Source organism: Gobius niger (assembly GCF_951799975.1).
Source record: "Gobius niger genome assembly, chromosome: 2".
Classification (NCBI taxonomy): domain Eukaryota; kingdom Metazoa; phylum Chordata; class Actinopteri; order Gobiiformes; family Gobiidae; genus Gobius; species Gobius niger.
Genome location: NC_136853.1, coordinates 39,262,842 through 39,279,563, shown reverse-complemented (window position 1 = coordinate 39,279,563; position 16,722 = coordinate 39,262,842). Strand labels below are relative to the sequence as shown.

The window sequence follows — 16,722 nt, the reverse complement described above, 5'->3', positions numbered from 1 at the left end:
CGCCCATTGAGGGTATGTACATTACATTTAACCCGATTCAGAAACAACTTTATTTTGCGTAGTGTTTTTGACCACTTGCCTGTCAATCAAAGACTCTGGCTCAAACTTTTCATTTCTACAGCACAAAAACCTACGTGGTTCAAAAATATGATACCTTGCCAGGGTTGTCTCATGGGTCATAGCAATCTTAAGGAAAAAAAAAAAACTCTTTGAAGCCAGGCTTTTAAACACTGCTAAAGGAGTGTAAAGGCTCCATTAGAATCCCTTTTACAAAGTCTCTTTTAGAGTCGCCCTCGGCCACCAGGGGTTGGTATTGCAGCAATGCCAGCTCCCCGCCATAAGGACCAAAGAGAAGTGCTTTCCTCGCCCATTGAGTGACTGACAGAACCTGGCTGCTATTTTGTATCCACAGACCATATATCCATTTTACTACCACAAATGACACAATTATTAAAACCTCTGTGATTAAAGGGGCGAAGCATAATCATTTCACTTCGATGAAACTGAGGAAACTGAAATGTAGATACACATTTAAAATGCAAATGATGAAGGCTGAGGTGCCCAAAAGCAGACTTATGAACCACAATTATACAGTCAAAGGGGGCTGAATTACCGTTCTCCATCTGCTCAGATATCCTAAAGTAAAAACTGTATTGACATGAAAACTTTGCTCAGGACTAAAAGTTGATTTCTTGTCTCTTTAGGCTGATTTATAGTTTTGGCCGAGCAAACTTGACACGAGTCCAGTTTTCTGCAGTGATGCACAGATGAACGCCCAGCTGGACTTTTATTGTAGCCAGTAGACTCTTTAATCTCTATCACCCATTATACAAGCATCCCCTTGCTGAACAACTTCTCTTCTTATTATTACAGGTCCCACATCTAAAGTCCCGCCCACTCTATGGTGCAAAAAAAAAAATCAGGACTCAGACCTGACCAGTATCCTGAGCAAAACCCACTATTCTGGTAGGTTTCAAGGGATACATTTTTGAGATAAGAACAGACTTGATTTCCAACCAATGTGCTCCTGAATAAATAGCAGGGGTGCCTTGAAAAAGTGTTAAACTGTCATGTTCCTGGGTCTGCCCTGAACTGAATTTAAATCCAAAGAGCCGGACACACTCAGACATGGATGCACCACATCTTTTCCAGACAGCCTACAAAATCTGGACTTCTGTGTCCCAAAAGAGACACACGTAACAGCAAATAAACTACCGTCATTTCAGGACTATAAGCAGCTTTTTTCCTACGCCTTGAACCTTGTGCTTGTACAACGCTTGGACACTGAAGAGTTAAGTTGTGCTTTTTTTTTGTTATAAATTTTGTCGGTGCAGCTTATATTCAGGTGCGCTCAATAGTCCAGAATTTACGCTAATCTAATTGCACGGATCTGATATCCCTGTGAACAACATACAGAGGGTTGGAAATGTTTTAGTTGTTGGTGTGCATTGGCATCAGGAAAAAAACTTGTGCCGCTGACTCAAAAAGACCACAAAAAACACCCATAGAGCTTACCAATAATTAATTAGGCAAAACCCAATAATAGACTTTTTTTTAGTGTGTTTAAGTGATTCTAAAATGTTGACAAAACTAATTTTGTCTAGATCTCGTGAGATATCGGCAATTTTCACATGGCACAATGTACGATGCAGATTTCCCCTGTAGGAGAAAATAGCCGCTTTGGAGAAAGCAATCATAGAGGTGGTAATACTCCAGCAGATGAATATATCAGTTATATTACCGTGTGCCACCGTTAATTCCCCTGAAAGACAGAATGGAGAAGAAGGCATTGTTGAATTATGGGAGCAATTGAAAGGGGCTTGTCTGCTGCCATTTCTGTCCCATAGCCCAGTGCATACAGATGAACACGTGTTGGACATATTCTAGTGCTTTAGCCTGACTAAAGAGCGAAAGTGCACCTGTATGGAGAGGATATCCTGGCGGTTACATTGGCGCAGTGGGGGGTCTGGGAGGCAGCAGGGAGCAGCGTGGGAAAGATCGCAGCCTCGAACATACAGCAACATGAGAGCAACCAACAGAGAGCTTACCAAGTAGAAAAATAAACAATATGTGCTCCATGTGAGAATGTGTGCAAAAGAGTGGAATCATTTGTGGAGGTCAAATGAGTCTTAAGGACGAGTATATAACATGCATTAAATATGTCACAAACATACAGTGGGAGGAAAAAGTGAGTACACCGTTTTCTCACTTTTCTGCCTAAATTGCTCATAAAATATGAGTATTACATTTAAATGCAATTTCTATCTTAAAATCTACTCAACAATTGAAAACTATTGTTTTTTGCGCACCTCCCTCGGTTTTTAGACAAAAATGGTTTGGCCCAGCTTCTATGTGGTTCCACAGTGGGAAATTTGCATATGTCAATCTAGCTTACTGTAGTTGATGCTTGGCCTATTGATGGAATAAAACATGGCTAGTCAACACAAATGAAAGTTTACATGTTAAGAGCAAACTGGACCAGACTTTTAACCTGATAATTGAAAACACTGAGTTGTTCTTGAAGCTTCTTTTTTATGATGATGATTATGTGATGATGTTTTCAAAGGGCATTCATTATATTACCAAATTGATTGCAGTCTTTATCATTTCTTACTTTTAGCCATTCAAGTTTTGTATGAAGTGTTGTTTTGACACAGTGCGATTGAGAAAAAAATGTCTTTCAATTTTAGTTTGAATTTATTAGAGCAGTGTTTTTCAACCACTGTGCCGTGCCATGAGATAATGTCTGGTTTGCCTTGGGAAATTAGCCAATTAAGTTGATTTGATTGATTTGAAAACAAATTCATTATTATCCGCAAAAAATGTACCATTTTCCAGTGTCTGTGCTGTCTAGTGATCGACAATTGAAGGCTCTATAACACATGAGAATTAGTGATGCATGGATGCGGCAGGTGGCTGTGACAGTGGCATTGTGGCTCGCGAGACTATACGGTGATCCTATTCAAGACACTTTGATGAGATTGACTCAACTGGCTACAGAGTTACTTTTTTTTTTACATTTTCTGTTGGTGGTGTGCCTCGGGAATTTTTCAATGAAAAAAATGTGCCTTGGCTCAAAAAAGGTTGAAAAACACTGTATTAGAGCGTACTGTATCGAAAAGGCTTGAGTAAAATACCACAATCTTAGAAAACCCAAGACGGTTTTTGAACATCACTATTTTACTCATATTGTGCCTATTATACTGTATGTACATATTGCTTTTTTCCCCCACATTTTAAATCAGTACTAAGTTACTCATGCCCCTAGTGGCCATAAGCGCCACTGCAGGTGTTGTAGCATATTACGTTTTTTAACTAATTAATTATCTATACTATGCTGACAGAAAGGACAAAGGGCAAGTGGGATATTGTACATTCAATTACACAATGGAGATAATTTCACTCAAACTTTGCTGTAAATACTGTTTAAGTGGCGCTAACCCGCAGCTAGCTTTGCCCGCTAGCCTGTTTTGTGTGTATTGGGGCCTCCGAGTCAGAGCAGGGATATTACACCCAGTGGGACTAGGAAAAGGATATATTAAAGTAAACAAGTTACTTACTGCTTAAAAACAAGAAAGTAATTATCCTATCTCGTGCATATCAAGTAAAACAACGTGTCCAAATGAATGACAAGGCTTTTGTCATGTGTGAAAGTGTGCAGCCTCCCTAAAAACTCTCTGTCAGCCAAAGCGATCCCGTCTGCTCTCACCGGGGGACAGCCGCCACTTATCAATTTCTGAATTGAATTTCATTTTCCTGCCTCCGACACGCAGCATGAGAGCGAACGGTGTCATTCTCTTTATTGGACGGCGAGAGGACTTCCCAGGCTGGCGTGTACATGCACAAGTCCATTAGCCCTGATGTGAGGCGGTGGTGTATGCTGGTGGTGTGCTGAAATGCTGTTCGAAACAATGACGTCAGTTTTTTCTTGTGGGGGTGAGGTGTTGCCCTGGCTGCAGCTGCATTTTGTGGTTGCGTGGAGGCGGCGTGAGACAGGAGCACGTCCCCGGGGGGATTTGGGGATCCATAATGTAGCTGTAATTAACAACCGACAATCAATTTGCACGGATGAAGAAGCCACACTGAGGAAATAACAGGAGTGAGGAGTGAACGCTGCATGGGAGGGAAAGGATGTGACATATGGCAGCTTGGAAATGAAAGTAATAATTCTACATTATCGTCAAGAATTATACTAATCATATTATTTCATTGAATAAATATTATTTTGTTTGTGTCGCTCACCTTTGGAAAGTGACTCAGGAACACAACTTTTGCAACGCTCCTCCATTCACCCATTCAAATATTCTATTGTGGATTCAATTCTTACTTGCCAAAAATATGGACAATGGAATAGAGTATGTCCATAACAGTCAGGTTATGCACAAATACATAGTGAGTATAATAAGTGAGAGTAAAACAATCCTGGTCAAACTTGATGAATAAAAGATACAATTACACTGAACACGGGGGCTCCCCAAGGCTGTGTGCTGAGCCCCCTCCTGTTCACTCAGCTGACCCATGACTACACTCCAAAGTACGACTCAAAGCTCTTCATCAAGTTTGCAGACGACACAACAGTGGTGGGTCTCATCAGCAACAGAGACGAGTCAAACTACAGGAGTGAGGTGAGCAGTCCGGCCATGTGGTGCACACAGAACAATCTCTCTCTAAATGTGGAGAAGACAAAAGAGATTGTTGTGGACTTTCCAGCATGCTTCTCTAACAATCAACGGTGCTGCAGTGGAGAGTTCCTGGGTGTGCACATCACAGAGAAGCTCTCCTGGACCATGCACACTACATCACTGGTCAAAAGTAATCAGCGTGTCTACTTTCTCCGCAAGTTAAGAAGAGGGACTATAGAGAGCATCCTGACCAGCTCCATCACTGTGTGGCACAGCGGCAGCACTGCCTCCTGCCGAAGGAGCCTCCAGCGCATCGTGAGAGCAGCGGAGACGATCTGCGGAGCCCCTCTCCCCTCCATTAAGGACATGTACTCCTCCCGTCTCACCCACCGTCAAAATCACAAGGGATCCTACGCACCCATCACACAGTCTCTTCAGGTAATGCCTTCAGGGAGGAGACTGCGGAATCTACGGGTTAGTTCCAGTCGACAACAACAACAGTTTCATGCACAAGGCCATCGGGAACCTGAACTCCCAATATCAGAACGTATAGTATAAACAGTTGGGTTGGGCTGGCCCTAATATACAGCAGACGTAAGATGTATTACATACTAAACTAAATACATGTTCTCTTACTCTTCTAACTAGTGTAACAAAATGTTCCACGAGGATCACAGTGCACTCACAAATGAGGTGGTCAATAAAACAATCCATTAGTTCTTGTGATTGCATTAAGTGGTGGATAAAATGCTCTACGCGGCTCAAAGGTATTTTCACGAGATGCTCTGCTCTTAGTAGCGTGTCATGGCTATGGTTTTGCTGGAAAGGTGCAATACCCCTACTCCTGTCATGAGACATTAATGCATGAAAGCACTTAACAGCCTAAGTGGTAGCTACAGAGAGACTAATTGCACTTCACATAAAAATATTTAACTTTTCACATTCTCATTGAGGAGGAGCTGGTAATTTTTGTGTTAATGGCAATGAGCTGATTGAACCATCCGTATAAATGTTCAGAGGAGATAATGAATGGTTCTAGCTTTGTGGGTTTGAATTTTGATTTGTACTAACGGTTGGTTTAATGTATTTTTAATAGATCACTTAAAAAAAAAAACATTACGGATATTGTTTTTAATCTTTTCTTTGTCTGGGGTTTAGAATAGGTTCACCAACATGATGACACAGGGAAAATTATTTTGTAGATATAATATCATATATAGTGTCATCTATGACGGCCCCAAAAGTCCACAAGGTGCTACATCTTGAGTAATAGTAGTAGTAGTAGCAGTAAGTGACAAAGGAGGCAGCAAATGGAAGAACACACCATAGGCCAAAATGTATCGCTGAAACATCTACAGAATATGACAAAGGACAATTGGGTCATGTTTCTGGAGGCCCACTACAAAGAGCTTTTTATTTTATTCCTCCTTGGTCGGGTCGCTCCATCTCATTCCGGGCAACTTGCCTGAAGCTCACGCCTGTGGCCCACCATCTGAACAGGCCCGGGTCAGTGAGGTGGGATCCTCTGTTTCTAATGGAATAACATAGACCAAAAATGTATGATATTCTCAATAATTATCTTGCCTGGCCACACCGTGCCATTATTCCGTCTTTTTGGTGTGTAAATAATTTCTTTGCTGTCAATTTCGGCAGTTGTGTCAATCCTCGAAATTACTCCAGCGGCAGGTAGTTATACTTGACAACAGAACGGAAAGTGGAATTACAACCCACACCACCGCTTGTACTCTGACCCATTGTACTTGCCCACACACACATTAATAGTGCATTAAGGCTCAATTACTAACAACACTAGGTGTGCTCTTATGAGGAATTCGACAGCAGTTCCGAACCTTTTTACACATGTTGCAACGCAAACTAACCACAGCCTGACAAAGCAATTTCAGCGACATGACTGACAAAAGGAAAAAGACAAGTCCCTTAGCCCAATACTATAAAAACGTTTTATCAGAAGTGGCTTTTATTCTCTCATATCCACAGACAGACAGACAGACAGACGGATGGATTCTATGAGTGATTTGTAAACCAGAGTTAAAATGTTGTTGTTTTTTACATAAAATTAGTTTCCTCAGTAGATGAAGGCGCTGCTGTGCCTTTTTGCATGATGGTTAAAAGACAAGCCAACATCTGTTTCAGTGCCCAAGTATTTGAAGTACTGCACCTGATCCACCGGCTGACCTTGGATGCAGACCGGTTGGTTGAGGGCAGGTGGGAGCGTTCCTCTGGGCCCACAGCACAGCTCTTTAGTCTTTGCAATGTTCAGCTCCAGTGAGCTCTCAGCAAACGCCTGGACTAAGGTGCTTACCTCCTGCTGATACTGGGACAGAGCTTCAGCATCCACCAAATGCGTGACCAGGGCCATGTCATCTGCGTACTTCAGAACTGTCATCCCACTCCTGCTATAATGCCACTGGTGTAGATGAACCACAGGATGGGAGACAGGACACAGCCCTGAGGAAATCCTGTTTTTAAAACCAGTGTGCTTGATTGAAAGCCATTAAAAACACCAATAAATGCCCAATAAAAACAGTCAAATCCATAAAATCACCTCACAGTTTTTGACACAGTGTAGCACTATGCATTTGTGCAGTGTTAAAAGCAGAGGAAAAGTCCATAAAGTAAAATCCTGGTGTATGGTTTAGCAGAGTCCTGTTGCCGGGTGATTGTATCCAAAAGTGTGAAGCTTGCATCCCCGTCCCGCTTTGCCTTGTAGACAAACCAGAGGGGATCCAGTTTGTCAAGTAGCATGTTTGTAAGCTACTTCCCCACAACTCTCTCCATACATTTGCACCGGACTGATGTTAGGGCCACTGGTCTACAGTCCCTAGGATCCTTAGCATGTGTCTTCTTGGGGACTGGGAGCACTTGGGATTCTTTCCACAGACTGGGGACACAGCTGCTGTCCAACCGGAGCTGGAATAGCTTAGTGAAGACACCACTCAGTTGAGCAGAGCACTCCTTGAGAACCCTTGTTCTTATTCCATCGGGGCCGGGGGCCTTATTGGGGTTTTATCCAGGATGGAAGTTACCATTGGGGATGAACGCCGGGGCCTTGGAGTCCAAAGGGGCTCCTCGGCCATCCGTAGTGCCCCAGATAGGCTGCACATAAGAATCAATAATTTTGTCCTTTTATTTATTTTATGTATTGGTTTAATTGATCAGGACACTGCATGTTAATGAATATACATGGGTCTATTGTACATGTTTTTAGTGATGGGGAAACCGGAGTGCCTTTAAGAAACCTACGTAGACAAGGGGAGAACATGCCAACTCCAAACAGAAAGGGAGGGAACTGTGAAGCAGGAGAACAAACTGCTGCGCAACCTGCGCCCACGATATGTTATTGTTTCAAAGGAGAAAGAAAAAAAAGTCCACCACTACACACCCCACACACTCTTCAATCCACTTTCATTGTATTAGCTGCCTTTTGTGTTAATTTCCATGCCTGTTTGTTATTGCTCTACAGTATGTTGTATCTGCCTCTTGAGCATCAATAGAAATGGAAAAAAACTCTTTTCTCCCCCCCTCGACAAGTGCTGTCAGTGCATGTTTAAAACACATCCAGGATAGTTACATTTGAGGGAAGCTTGAAATGAACATTCACTGAAAGTGTTTAGAGAGGACAAACCTCAAGGTTTTATGCATAATGAAACTCCATGAAAGCAGAATACCTTGATGTTTGCAGGGCTCATTTAGCTACCATTATATTTCTGTTTTTGATTACTCTTCAAAGCTATTTTTTTTGCCTTACTCTACAACAAAAGATGTGCTTGTTGTTTTCGATACATTTGAAATACTGTAGCTACGATTGCGATTTGTCTGATCCTCTTAAAGAAGTAACAACACAGCACTGTATCATTGTCCTATTCTATTGCCAATATTTTGTCACCTGACCCCTCCCTTTGGACTGACTCTGTGACATTTCACATTGCAGAAATAGTAACAGAAGCTTCAAAAGAGAAGCAATGTCCACATATGTTCGGCAACATTTGACGGCGTATGACTCCCACTGCGGCAGAAGGGAAGAAAAACGAAATCTTCTTTTTAGTGAAGGATTTTGGGGCATTTCCTGCAATCTGTTGTTCCAATCTCCTTTGTCTGTCGCAAGATTAAAACATGCTGCTATTTTTGCATTGCCGAGCCCCTATGATGATGAGTGGGCGCGCAAGTGTGACGGGTGCTGTCAGATAAGCCCATTAGAAAGACATATGTTTATTGGATGTTTGCGTGTATACTATTTTAAGTGCCCGATACATTGTGCATTATTCATGTTAGCCCATGCAAAATAGATCGTGCAAGGCTTTAGCGGTAAAACATCACAGCCACAGGGATGAAATTGTCACGTATGCGACAAAAAAATCCTTGGCGCACTCAGTCAAACATATTGTTGCATAAATAAAGATATAGATACAGCAAGACACACTGCTACACAAAAGACCCATCCTGCAACACAACGCACACCATATTGAGCAAATGAGCGCCAGGCGGTGCCGAGCCAGAAAGGAGCTGTGTTGGGAGTGCTGTCGCCGTCACAGATCCTGGCATTAATCATGTTTAGCTGTTGTTGTTGTTTAATATGCAAATCTCCCATTGAAAGCGTGAGTGTGGCGGTAACAAGTGTACTCCAAGACACAGACATTCTCGCTGCGACTCCACATGTCAGTGTTGGGATCTCAGTGGATCCCAGTGACAATGTGTGGCCTCTCAAAAAACAATGATAGTTGTAAGATGAATTTTTTTAGGGATTTGAAAACAGCACCAATTTCTTTGTAAAGAAAATTAAACAAAAAGTGTGATCTGTGCAAGTGCAAAGTAAACACCTGGTACTATGATATAATGAATGTCGACTGTAATATCTCCAGGTATAATTGGCACAGCATCATCACGAACCATTTGTCATGAACATTTAATGAGGCAGGATGGGGATTTGCAATTTGTGTATACATTCATGTTTTCCCATACACTGATTTATTATAATGAACAGATAAAGTTGCCACATGAGGATTACTTACATTTTGTTGCCTGATATGATTCTAACCTGATATTTGACTTTATGACAAAAATTGATTGGTGGAGAACATATTGTTAGCCTTATAATACTCTGGATCAGTGTTAATGTTGACAACATATTTTTATTTAGTTTTAGTCTTAGTGTTTTGATGAAAATGTCCTTTAATTCTAGTCAAAATGTAGTTAAAATGAAAGTTATAAGTTTTAGTCGACTTAAAGATAGTAAATAGTGGTATCTTATATACAATGACTACCAAGGACTCCTCGGGCATCTGTTTCGGATGCCTCCTGGTCGCCTCCCGCGGGAGGTGTTCCAGGCATGTCCTAGTGGGACAAGGCCTCGTGGAAGACCCAGGACACGGTGGTGGGACTATGTCTCCGAGCTGGCCTGGTGTCGCCTCGGGGTCCCCCCAGAACAGCTGGAGGAAGTGTGTGTGGATCGGGAAGTTTGGGCATCTCTGCTGAGACTGCTGCCCCCGCGACCCGGCCCCGGATAAAGCGGAAGAAAATGGATGGATGGATGGATGGACTACCAAGGACTTTGTGGGGACAAAAAGTATAAACAGTAAATAATAAAGTAAACAGATTATAACAAAAAATGAAATAGTCAGTATTAGCAGTGCAGGTTTACAGTCAGTCATTGTGCAAGTGATTGATAAGTGACACAGATAAAGTGACGTAGATACAGAGATCATTGCACATGTTACTTTACAGTATAGTGTTGTAAAGTCAGACAGTAGTGGGGATGAAGGTCCTGCGATAGCGCTCCTTCTTGAGGGTGTCTCAGTCTGCCACTGAAGGAGCTGCTCAGCTCCTCCACAATCCCGTGCAGTGGGTGGGAGGTGTTGTCCATGATGGAGGTGAGCTTGGAATGCTAATTTAGTCGACTAAATTTAAGACAAATTAAGTCATTTATAATATTTATTATAATTATGTTTAATCAATCATGAATCATGAATTAAACTCAGGAGCTTTTCATTTGGCAGTGAATCTAAATGATATGAGGCTCTTTCAAACTGTCAGTGGAAGTGGAAAATATCACTTTGACAAAAATTATGACTAAACATTCTAGTCGACGAAATTAAAGGGACTATGAGTTTAAAAATGTTAAAATTAAGGATTTTGCTCCCCCTACGTGTTCCAGCAATTTCCTAATGTGTAGAATGAACCCAGACCTGTTCACCACAACTGCCGCGAAAATCCTGCACTTTCACTCAAAAAGGTGTTAATTCGGGTTAAATGCACGACCTTAATATAGAAGCTGCAGTTACGCGTAAGACCTGAGGTGGCAGTAGTAAATATAAAAATGACCAACTTGCATCTAGTCCCTTTAATACTGCTCTGGATTCCCTTCAATCCACTGTTGCTTCGATGTGTACTTCTGAAACTAACTCGCCTTTGGGGAAATACTGCCATAGTCACTGCTTGTGTATGTCACTGTGTCGCACTTATCGCTAACTACTTAGCATACGCCGCCTAAGGCCTATGGATATTGGGTTACAGCATCAATATAAGTTTCCCAGTGGAAATACATGAATTTCCAATCTAATCCACACACGCTCAATACGACCAATATAGGACCACGCATTTGAACTCTATTTAAAGAATCCTTTGTCAAGTTTCAATGAACACCACTTCAATAGTGTTATAAATCTCCACAGACCTTTTACACACACCACTCAAAGCATGAAAAAGGCCTAGGACAGGACGCGAAATGCCATGGGCGTCATTATGGCTCTCATATTTTATAATCATGGGACGATTCATCAACACACACACACTCGCGCTCTAACACTTGCATACAGAACAAAAGCTTTTGTTCAATGCTGAAAACCACATGAAATGAGCAACACAAAAAACACAATGCGTTACAGTTAGTATACACTGAGGACGCGCCAATTCCCAAAAGGTGGCGCCTTTCAAGATTCCCAAAGTGTTTTGCGGAGGATTGTTCATTCTGCATATAGTGATGGTGAGCTGTTGAAGTCAGATATCCCCTGAAGCGGACCGGCAGGCTCGACACACACAGGGACGTGATCAGGGCTGGATATTAACTTTTTCCGTCAACGGCCTGTGGCTAGTGGTTTACTTCAGTTACTAATACAGGTAAAGTGCATCCAAGTACACAACAATAATTTACTCTGGTTGGAAGAGCAATCGGACCAATAAACTTGAGATCAATATAACTAATAACTAATCACTGTCTGTTGCAGATTCCACAGTTTCCATGGAGATCCGCCATCTTTGCAGCTGTTAGCATACATTTCCATTGACTAACATTAGCTAAAAAACAGTAAAGAGAAAATAGCCGTGGAACAGCTCGATTAGCTGCTGAGCTACTGCTGGTAAATACATCTAACTCACTGTGGTGTCCAAGTGTTTTAATGTGAAGAATAACCAGTTTTTTAACTTTTAAAATCTCCATTAGTTTACAATTGCTCCTAGTTCCATAATGCTTAGCGATATGACATCACATTCCCGAACTCTATTGGTTGCCTGTCTTAGGAGAAGAGGCTCCGCTAGTCGTTTTTCTTTGCTTTAGTGGGTGACGTGAGAAAAATGCAACAACAATCCAAACATAAAGTTGTGTGTGTGGAGACGATGGAGAGCGGCACGTACCCCACTCAAAATGTGCACAATACCTCAGACAAGAGGTAAACCTTATCACTGTCCTGATCCAGCTCTGTCCGCTCTGTAATGTGACGAATGAAGCACGAAGAGACCGGCCATTTGCTTTTCAAACCAACCAAAAGCCGTGTAACAGCCATCTAACGGTTCTCTTATTTCTTACTACATGTCACAACATTTATTTTACACTAACCAACCAAACATGTTCTTGCACATTGGGACATATTAGATGCGGTGGCTGGAGAGGCTGGTCTCAGCTGTAATTGATAGGCCGCATTGTCAGCCATCTTTGTTTGGCTCATCCCCAAGCTGTGGAGGATCTTTAGCTTCGCAGCATAAACAGCAACACCCAGGGTCCCACCTGACAGGCACTTGATACGACTTGACATACTGTATCACTTCTCACATCGGCTGCACACACAACATCGCGGACAGAAATCACACTTTTGTGGGTAGATTTGCTAAAGGGGATCTTGAGTGTCCCAGTGATGAATGTTGCTATTTGTGGTGTTTGTATCTGCAAATAATCCTTTATAAATAAAGCTTACTTACTACTCCTTCCTTTTGAGAGAGACAATCTAATCTGGAGTTTGCAGGTTTTCTCATGCCCATTCCTTTATCCAAGTTCTCCTGTTTCCCCTACCACTCAATAGTACAATAGTACAATAGTGTCCCTTCTTGGCTGGAACTTCCCTGAAAAATTGCTTCTTTTTTGGTTTTGTGGTTTGCATTCTCGCCTCACAGAAGCAATGTCTCAGGTTCAATACCCACAACAAACCTAAACTCGCAGAAAATTGGCTCCACCGAGGAACATCTGATCGTGATCATGGCTGATGGTTGAAGAATGGGCCATGAATCTCACAAAACACAAATAAATAATGCCTTACATTTATATACTGCTGTACTTTGCATACTTTCCACACTCAGTAGTAGTGAGCCTGGTGCCACAGCAGCCCTGGGGCTCACTGAGGCTGATCTGTGCCCAATTACTCATAGATGAAGTGTCATAACAGAGGACATGACAACAGTGCGCATTGGTCAAAATTGGGACCGACTACCAACTCTCCAGTTTCTCTTTAAACGTCTCATCTTTAAACCCAGAACAATTGCAGCGTTGAAAAAGGAGAGGAGCTGAAATGGGCGGGTCCTTAGCTGCAGCCGAGGGGAACTCCAGGAGGACTGACTGGATTTTAATTGGTTGTCATCACTGAACTTTATCTTGATGAGTGAGGGGGATCGGGTGTAAGTGGAGACAATCCGTCACTATAAAAGCATAGCCGCAGCTTCGATATAGTGTTCGGGGACAAGCCAGAAGATTATGGCATTTTAATGGGCAAAATTGTATTTGCAAGGATACCGTAATGCCCACATAATGAACAGAACATCTACGTGCACAAGAATATAAAGACATCCAAAAAATACACTGATTTACCGACAAGACACCTTTTGTTCTTGCATTAAAATATGCAACAAATACCAATCAGCTTCCCTATCAAGATGAAGCGTATAGCTCTTGTTTGCTTCATACTGGCTTAAACAACAGACACTACAGGATCAAGACAACCTCTGACAAAACCAGCGTAGGATCATAATCTCTTCATTTCTTACCTTGAACAGGCGCAGGATGTTGGCCACCATGATGGACACCGAGCTCGAAGCCGCTCCGATCACTCCCACGATTTTATCCGGTTTGGTGAAGATGGGCGGGTCCCCGTTAGCGCAGCGCACATCCGACCCATCCCGCTCGATCAGCGCCTGCACAAATGTCAGGGACTGCTCCAGGGCGTAGGTGTCCCGCGAGCAGGTATCCAGGATGCGAGCGCCCAAAGTGATATTCGGGAGCAACTCGGGGTCCTTGTTGATCAGGTCTACGGCGAACATCATGGCCTCCAAGCGGTGGATTCCTTTCTCCTTCTTGAGTTCTCCACAGGGGGTGCCGCGGTCGCCCCGGGAATGGACTGGGAATAGACCCCCCAGGATGATGTCCCCGTCCAGGCGGATGGAGTGGGCGTACTCTGGGGCGGCTTGTGGGTCAATGGGGATCCGCTGTGGAGAGGCCGAGGGGACGAGCCAAGCGCAGGAGGCAGCCACAAGTAATAGGATTGTGGGGTAAGACTTGGGGATAGAGCTGGGGTGGAGCAGTGGGTTCATAGTGGTCTTCTTTTCTTTTTCTCTAAAATAAAACTGTAATGTCAAAAAAAGGACTCTTATTAGTCTGAAAGGAGGGAGTGACAGGCTCCAAATAAGGAGCTAATCAAGCCCCATGAGCGGACCATATTCCAAATAGACAAGTGATAAAAAGCTGACGCAGTGAAGCAGCAGAGGTCTAGATGAGATGGTGGTAATCCAAGTCACATCCTTGGCATATTCTGGAAGACAGAAAGAGGAGAAATAATACTTCTATAGACCCTTTAATTGTTTGTATACATTCCGGGTTTAGCTGGAGGCAGGAAGTGTATCTGTTGTCATAGTAACGATAAACAAATGTCTGTTTTTGGAAATATCAGGTAAACCTTATTTTATCGTCTCAAATGTCGCTCCTCTTGTTCTTGCACCTTAAGCCACAACAGGACCACATTTTTTAGTTGTAGGTTTACACTTAGAATCACTAGTCTTAGTTTAATCTTATTTCTCTTGATCACTTCCTACCTCCAGCTGATGATGTCATCAGTTAAAGGGTCTATACAATAGTTAATATTTCATAAACAAAGGAGGGGAAAAAAACATTTTAACAATTACAACAAAAAAAGTAAAAAACATTCTTGTGAGGCTGTGTCTTTCTAAAACACTAATTTTGTCATGGTATTAGGTGGTGCGAAGAAAATAAAAACCCAAAATGCAGGACTGCAACAAAACAGGTGACGTTTAATGGATGAAAACCAAAATAACAAAATCCAGACATAACCAAAAAACGGGGCTGACATACACAATGACGCGACAAAGGACAAGGGAAACACAGGGGTATAAATACAAGAGGAAGCGGGGCACAGGTGAAACACATCAGGGCGGGGCAGGCAATAACGAGAGGAGTAAAGCAAAATCACAAGAACAGAACACATGTCAAAATAAAACACAGGACAAGACCAAACACAAGAAAACAAATGAACAAAAGACGAATCAGGACAGATTTAGACTTAGAGATTTAGAGTGTTTAACCTCTTAAACCCCGCCTGAAACAAGCACATTTTCTCCAGTTTGTCTTTAACCAAATCTAAAAGCTTCTTGGAAAAAGTGTCAATGTAGAAACAAAAACGAGGATGAAAATGTCACAAAAACCCAACAAAAATGTGAAAAAAAAAAAGCCACAAAAAAGTGATGAATATCTGGGAGAAAAAGTGACAAAAATATGTGATGAACAAAGCAAAAAAGTGGCGTCAGTGGTGAGGAAAAAGATCCTTCTAGATCGGTTTTGTAGGCTTTCAAATGAGGCGTTACTTTGGCCCAGGGGTCACCAACGTGGTGCCCGCGGGCACCCAGGGGCCCTTTGGGGCATGTCCAGTAGCCCTTGGGACTTTTTCTAAAGTGTAAAACACTTCATTTTCTTGAATCTAATTCTTAAAATTACAGTTATTTTGGTTCTTGTGACTCGGTATGAGTTTAAAATAAAGCTATTTTAATAGAATATGGGGTCAATATCCTATAAGTGAACAGTGTACGTTTAAGTCTTTAGGATTTGTTTTAACTGGTAACCCTCGAACAACTTAACGCTCTTAAAGTAGCCCTCAGCTGAAATAAGGTTGGTGACCCCTGCTCTGGCCTATAGGCTGTAGCTTTTTAGATTTGGGTAAAGCTGAACCAGAGAAATTGCACTTGGCTAAGGCGGGGGTTAAGTGCAGCAACACAACATACATGATTCCATTAACAGGAATCTACATAAGCGTCCCCAAAGACACAGCCGCAAAGACAGGCTCCTTATCTTTTCTGGCATGGTATCAACACCGTGCCTTTACAGCTGCAGACTTGTCCAAATTTGCACCGGGGTGTAAAATGAAAAGTCTATCTCTGTGTAATCACCATTGTACACAAACACACACTTTCACACGCAGTCATCTCTTGGCATGTCGGTGGTGTGTGGAGCAGCTGCAGAGCCAACCGTGCAGAGCCTCGGTGAGCAAACTACCTGCTGCAGTGAGGAGGGCGGAGAGACAGATAGGGAACCCATAGACAGTGCCAGTAAAAAACGAGGCGGAAGTGAAAAGAGCAAGAGATCAGAGCCTTCGAGCTAAATTAGAGCGGGGAGTCTAACTGAATCTACTATTACTGCAAAGGAAAATGGTGAAAGTAGCCGTTGATGTGTTCCATGGCTCATTTGTCACACAGTGGTCTTCCTGGCAAATCCGTTCAGGGAATGTTATAGATTTTGATTTTCTTCAGCCACATGTCTTTCCAGATGAAAAAGCCATGACAGATTTTAACAGAGTAGGTAAGATTCAACATTGAGGTG

The 16,722-nt window shown here is 42.4% G+C and overlaps 1 protein-coding gene and 1 long non-coding RNA gene across 5 annotated transcripts in view; one reads left to right on the top strand and one right to left on the bottom strand.

The window, feature by feature from the left end:
• Positions 1-14,643, bottom strand: part of grm8a (glutamate receptor, metabotropic 8a) — a 431,389-nt gene extending 416,746 nt beyond the window's left edge. For all 4 annotated transcript variants that reach the window (XM_079552404.1, XM_079552402.1, XM_079552405.1 and 1 more), the window contains exon 1: positions 13,887-14,643. In XM_079552404.1, the coding sequence (XP_079408530.1) occupies positions 13,887-14,429 (543 nt within the window). In that variant the 5' untranslated portion in view covers positions 14,430-14,643. The remainder of the gene's footprint in view (positions 1-13,886) is intronic.
• LOC306960201 overlaps positions 1-16,722 on the top strand; it is a 508,646-nt gene that overhangs the window by 362,543 nt on the left and 129,381 nt on the right. The window lies entirely within an intron of this gene.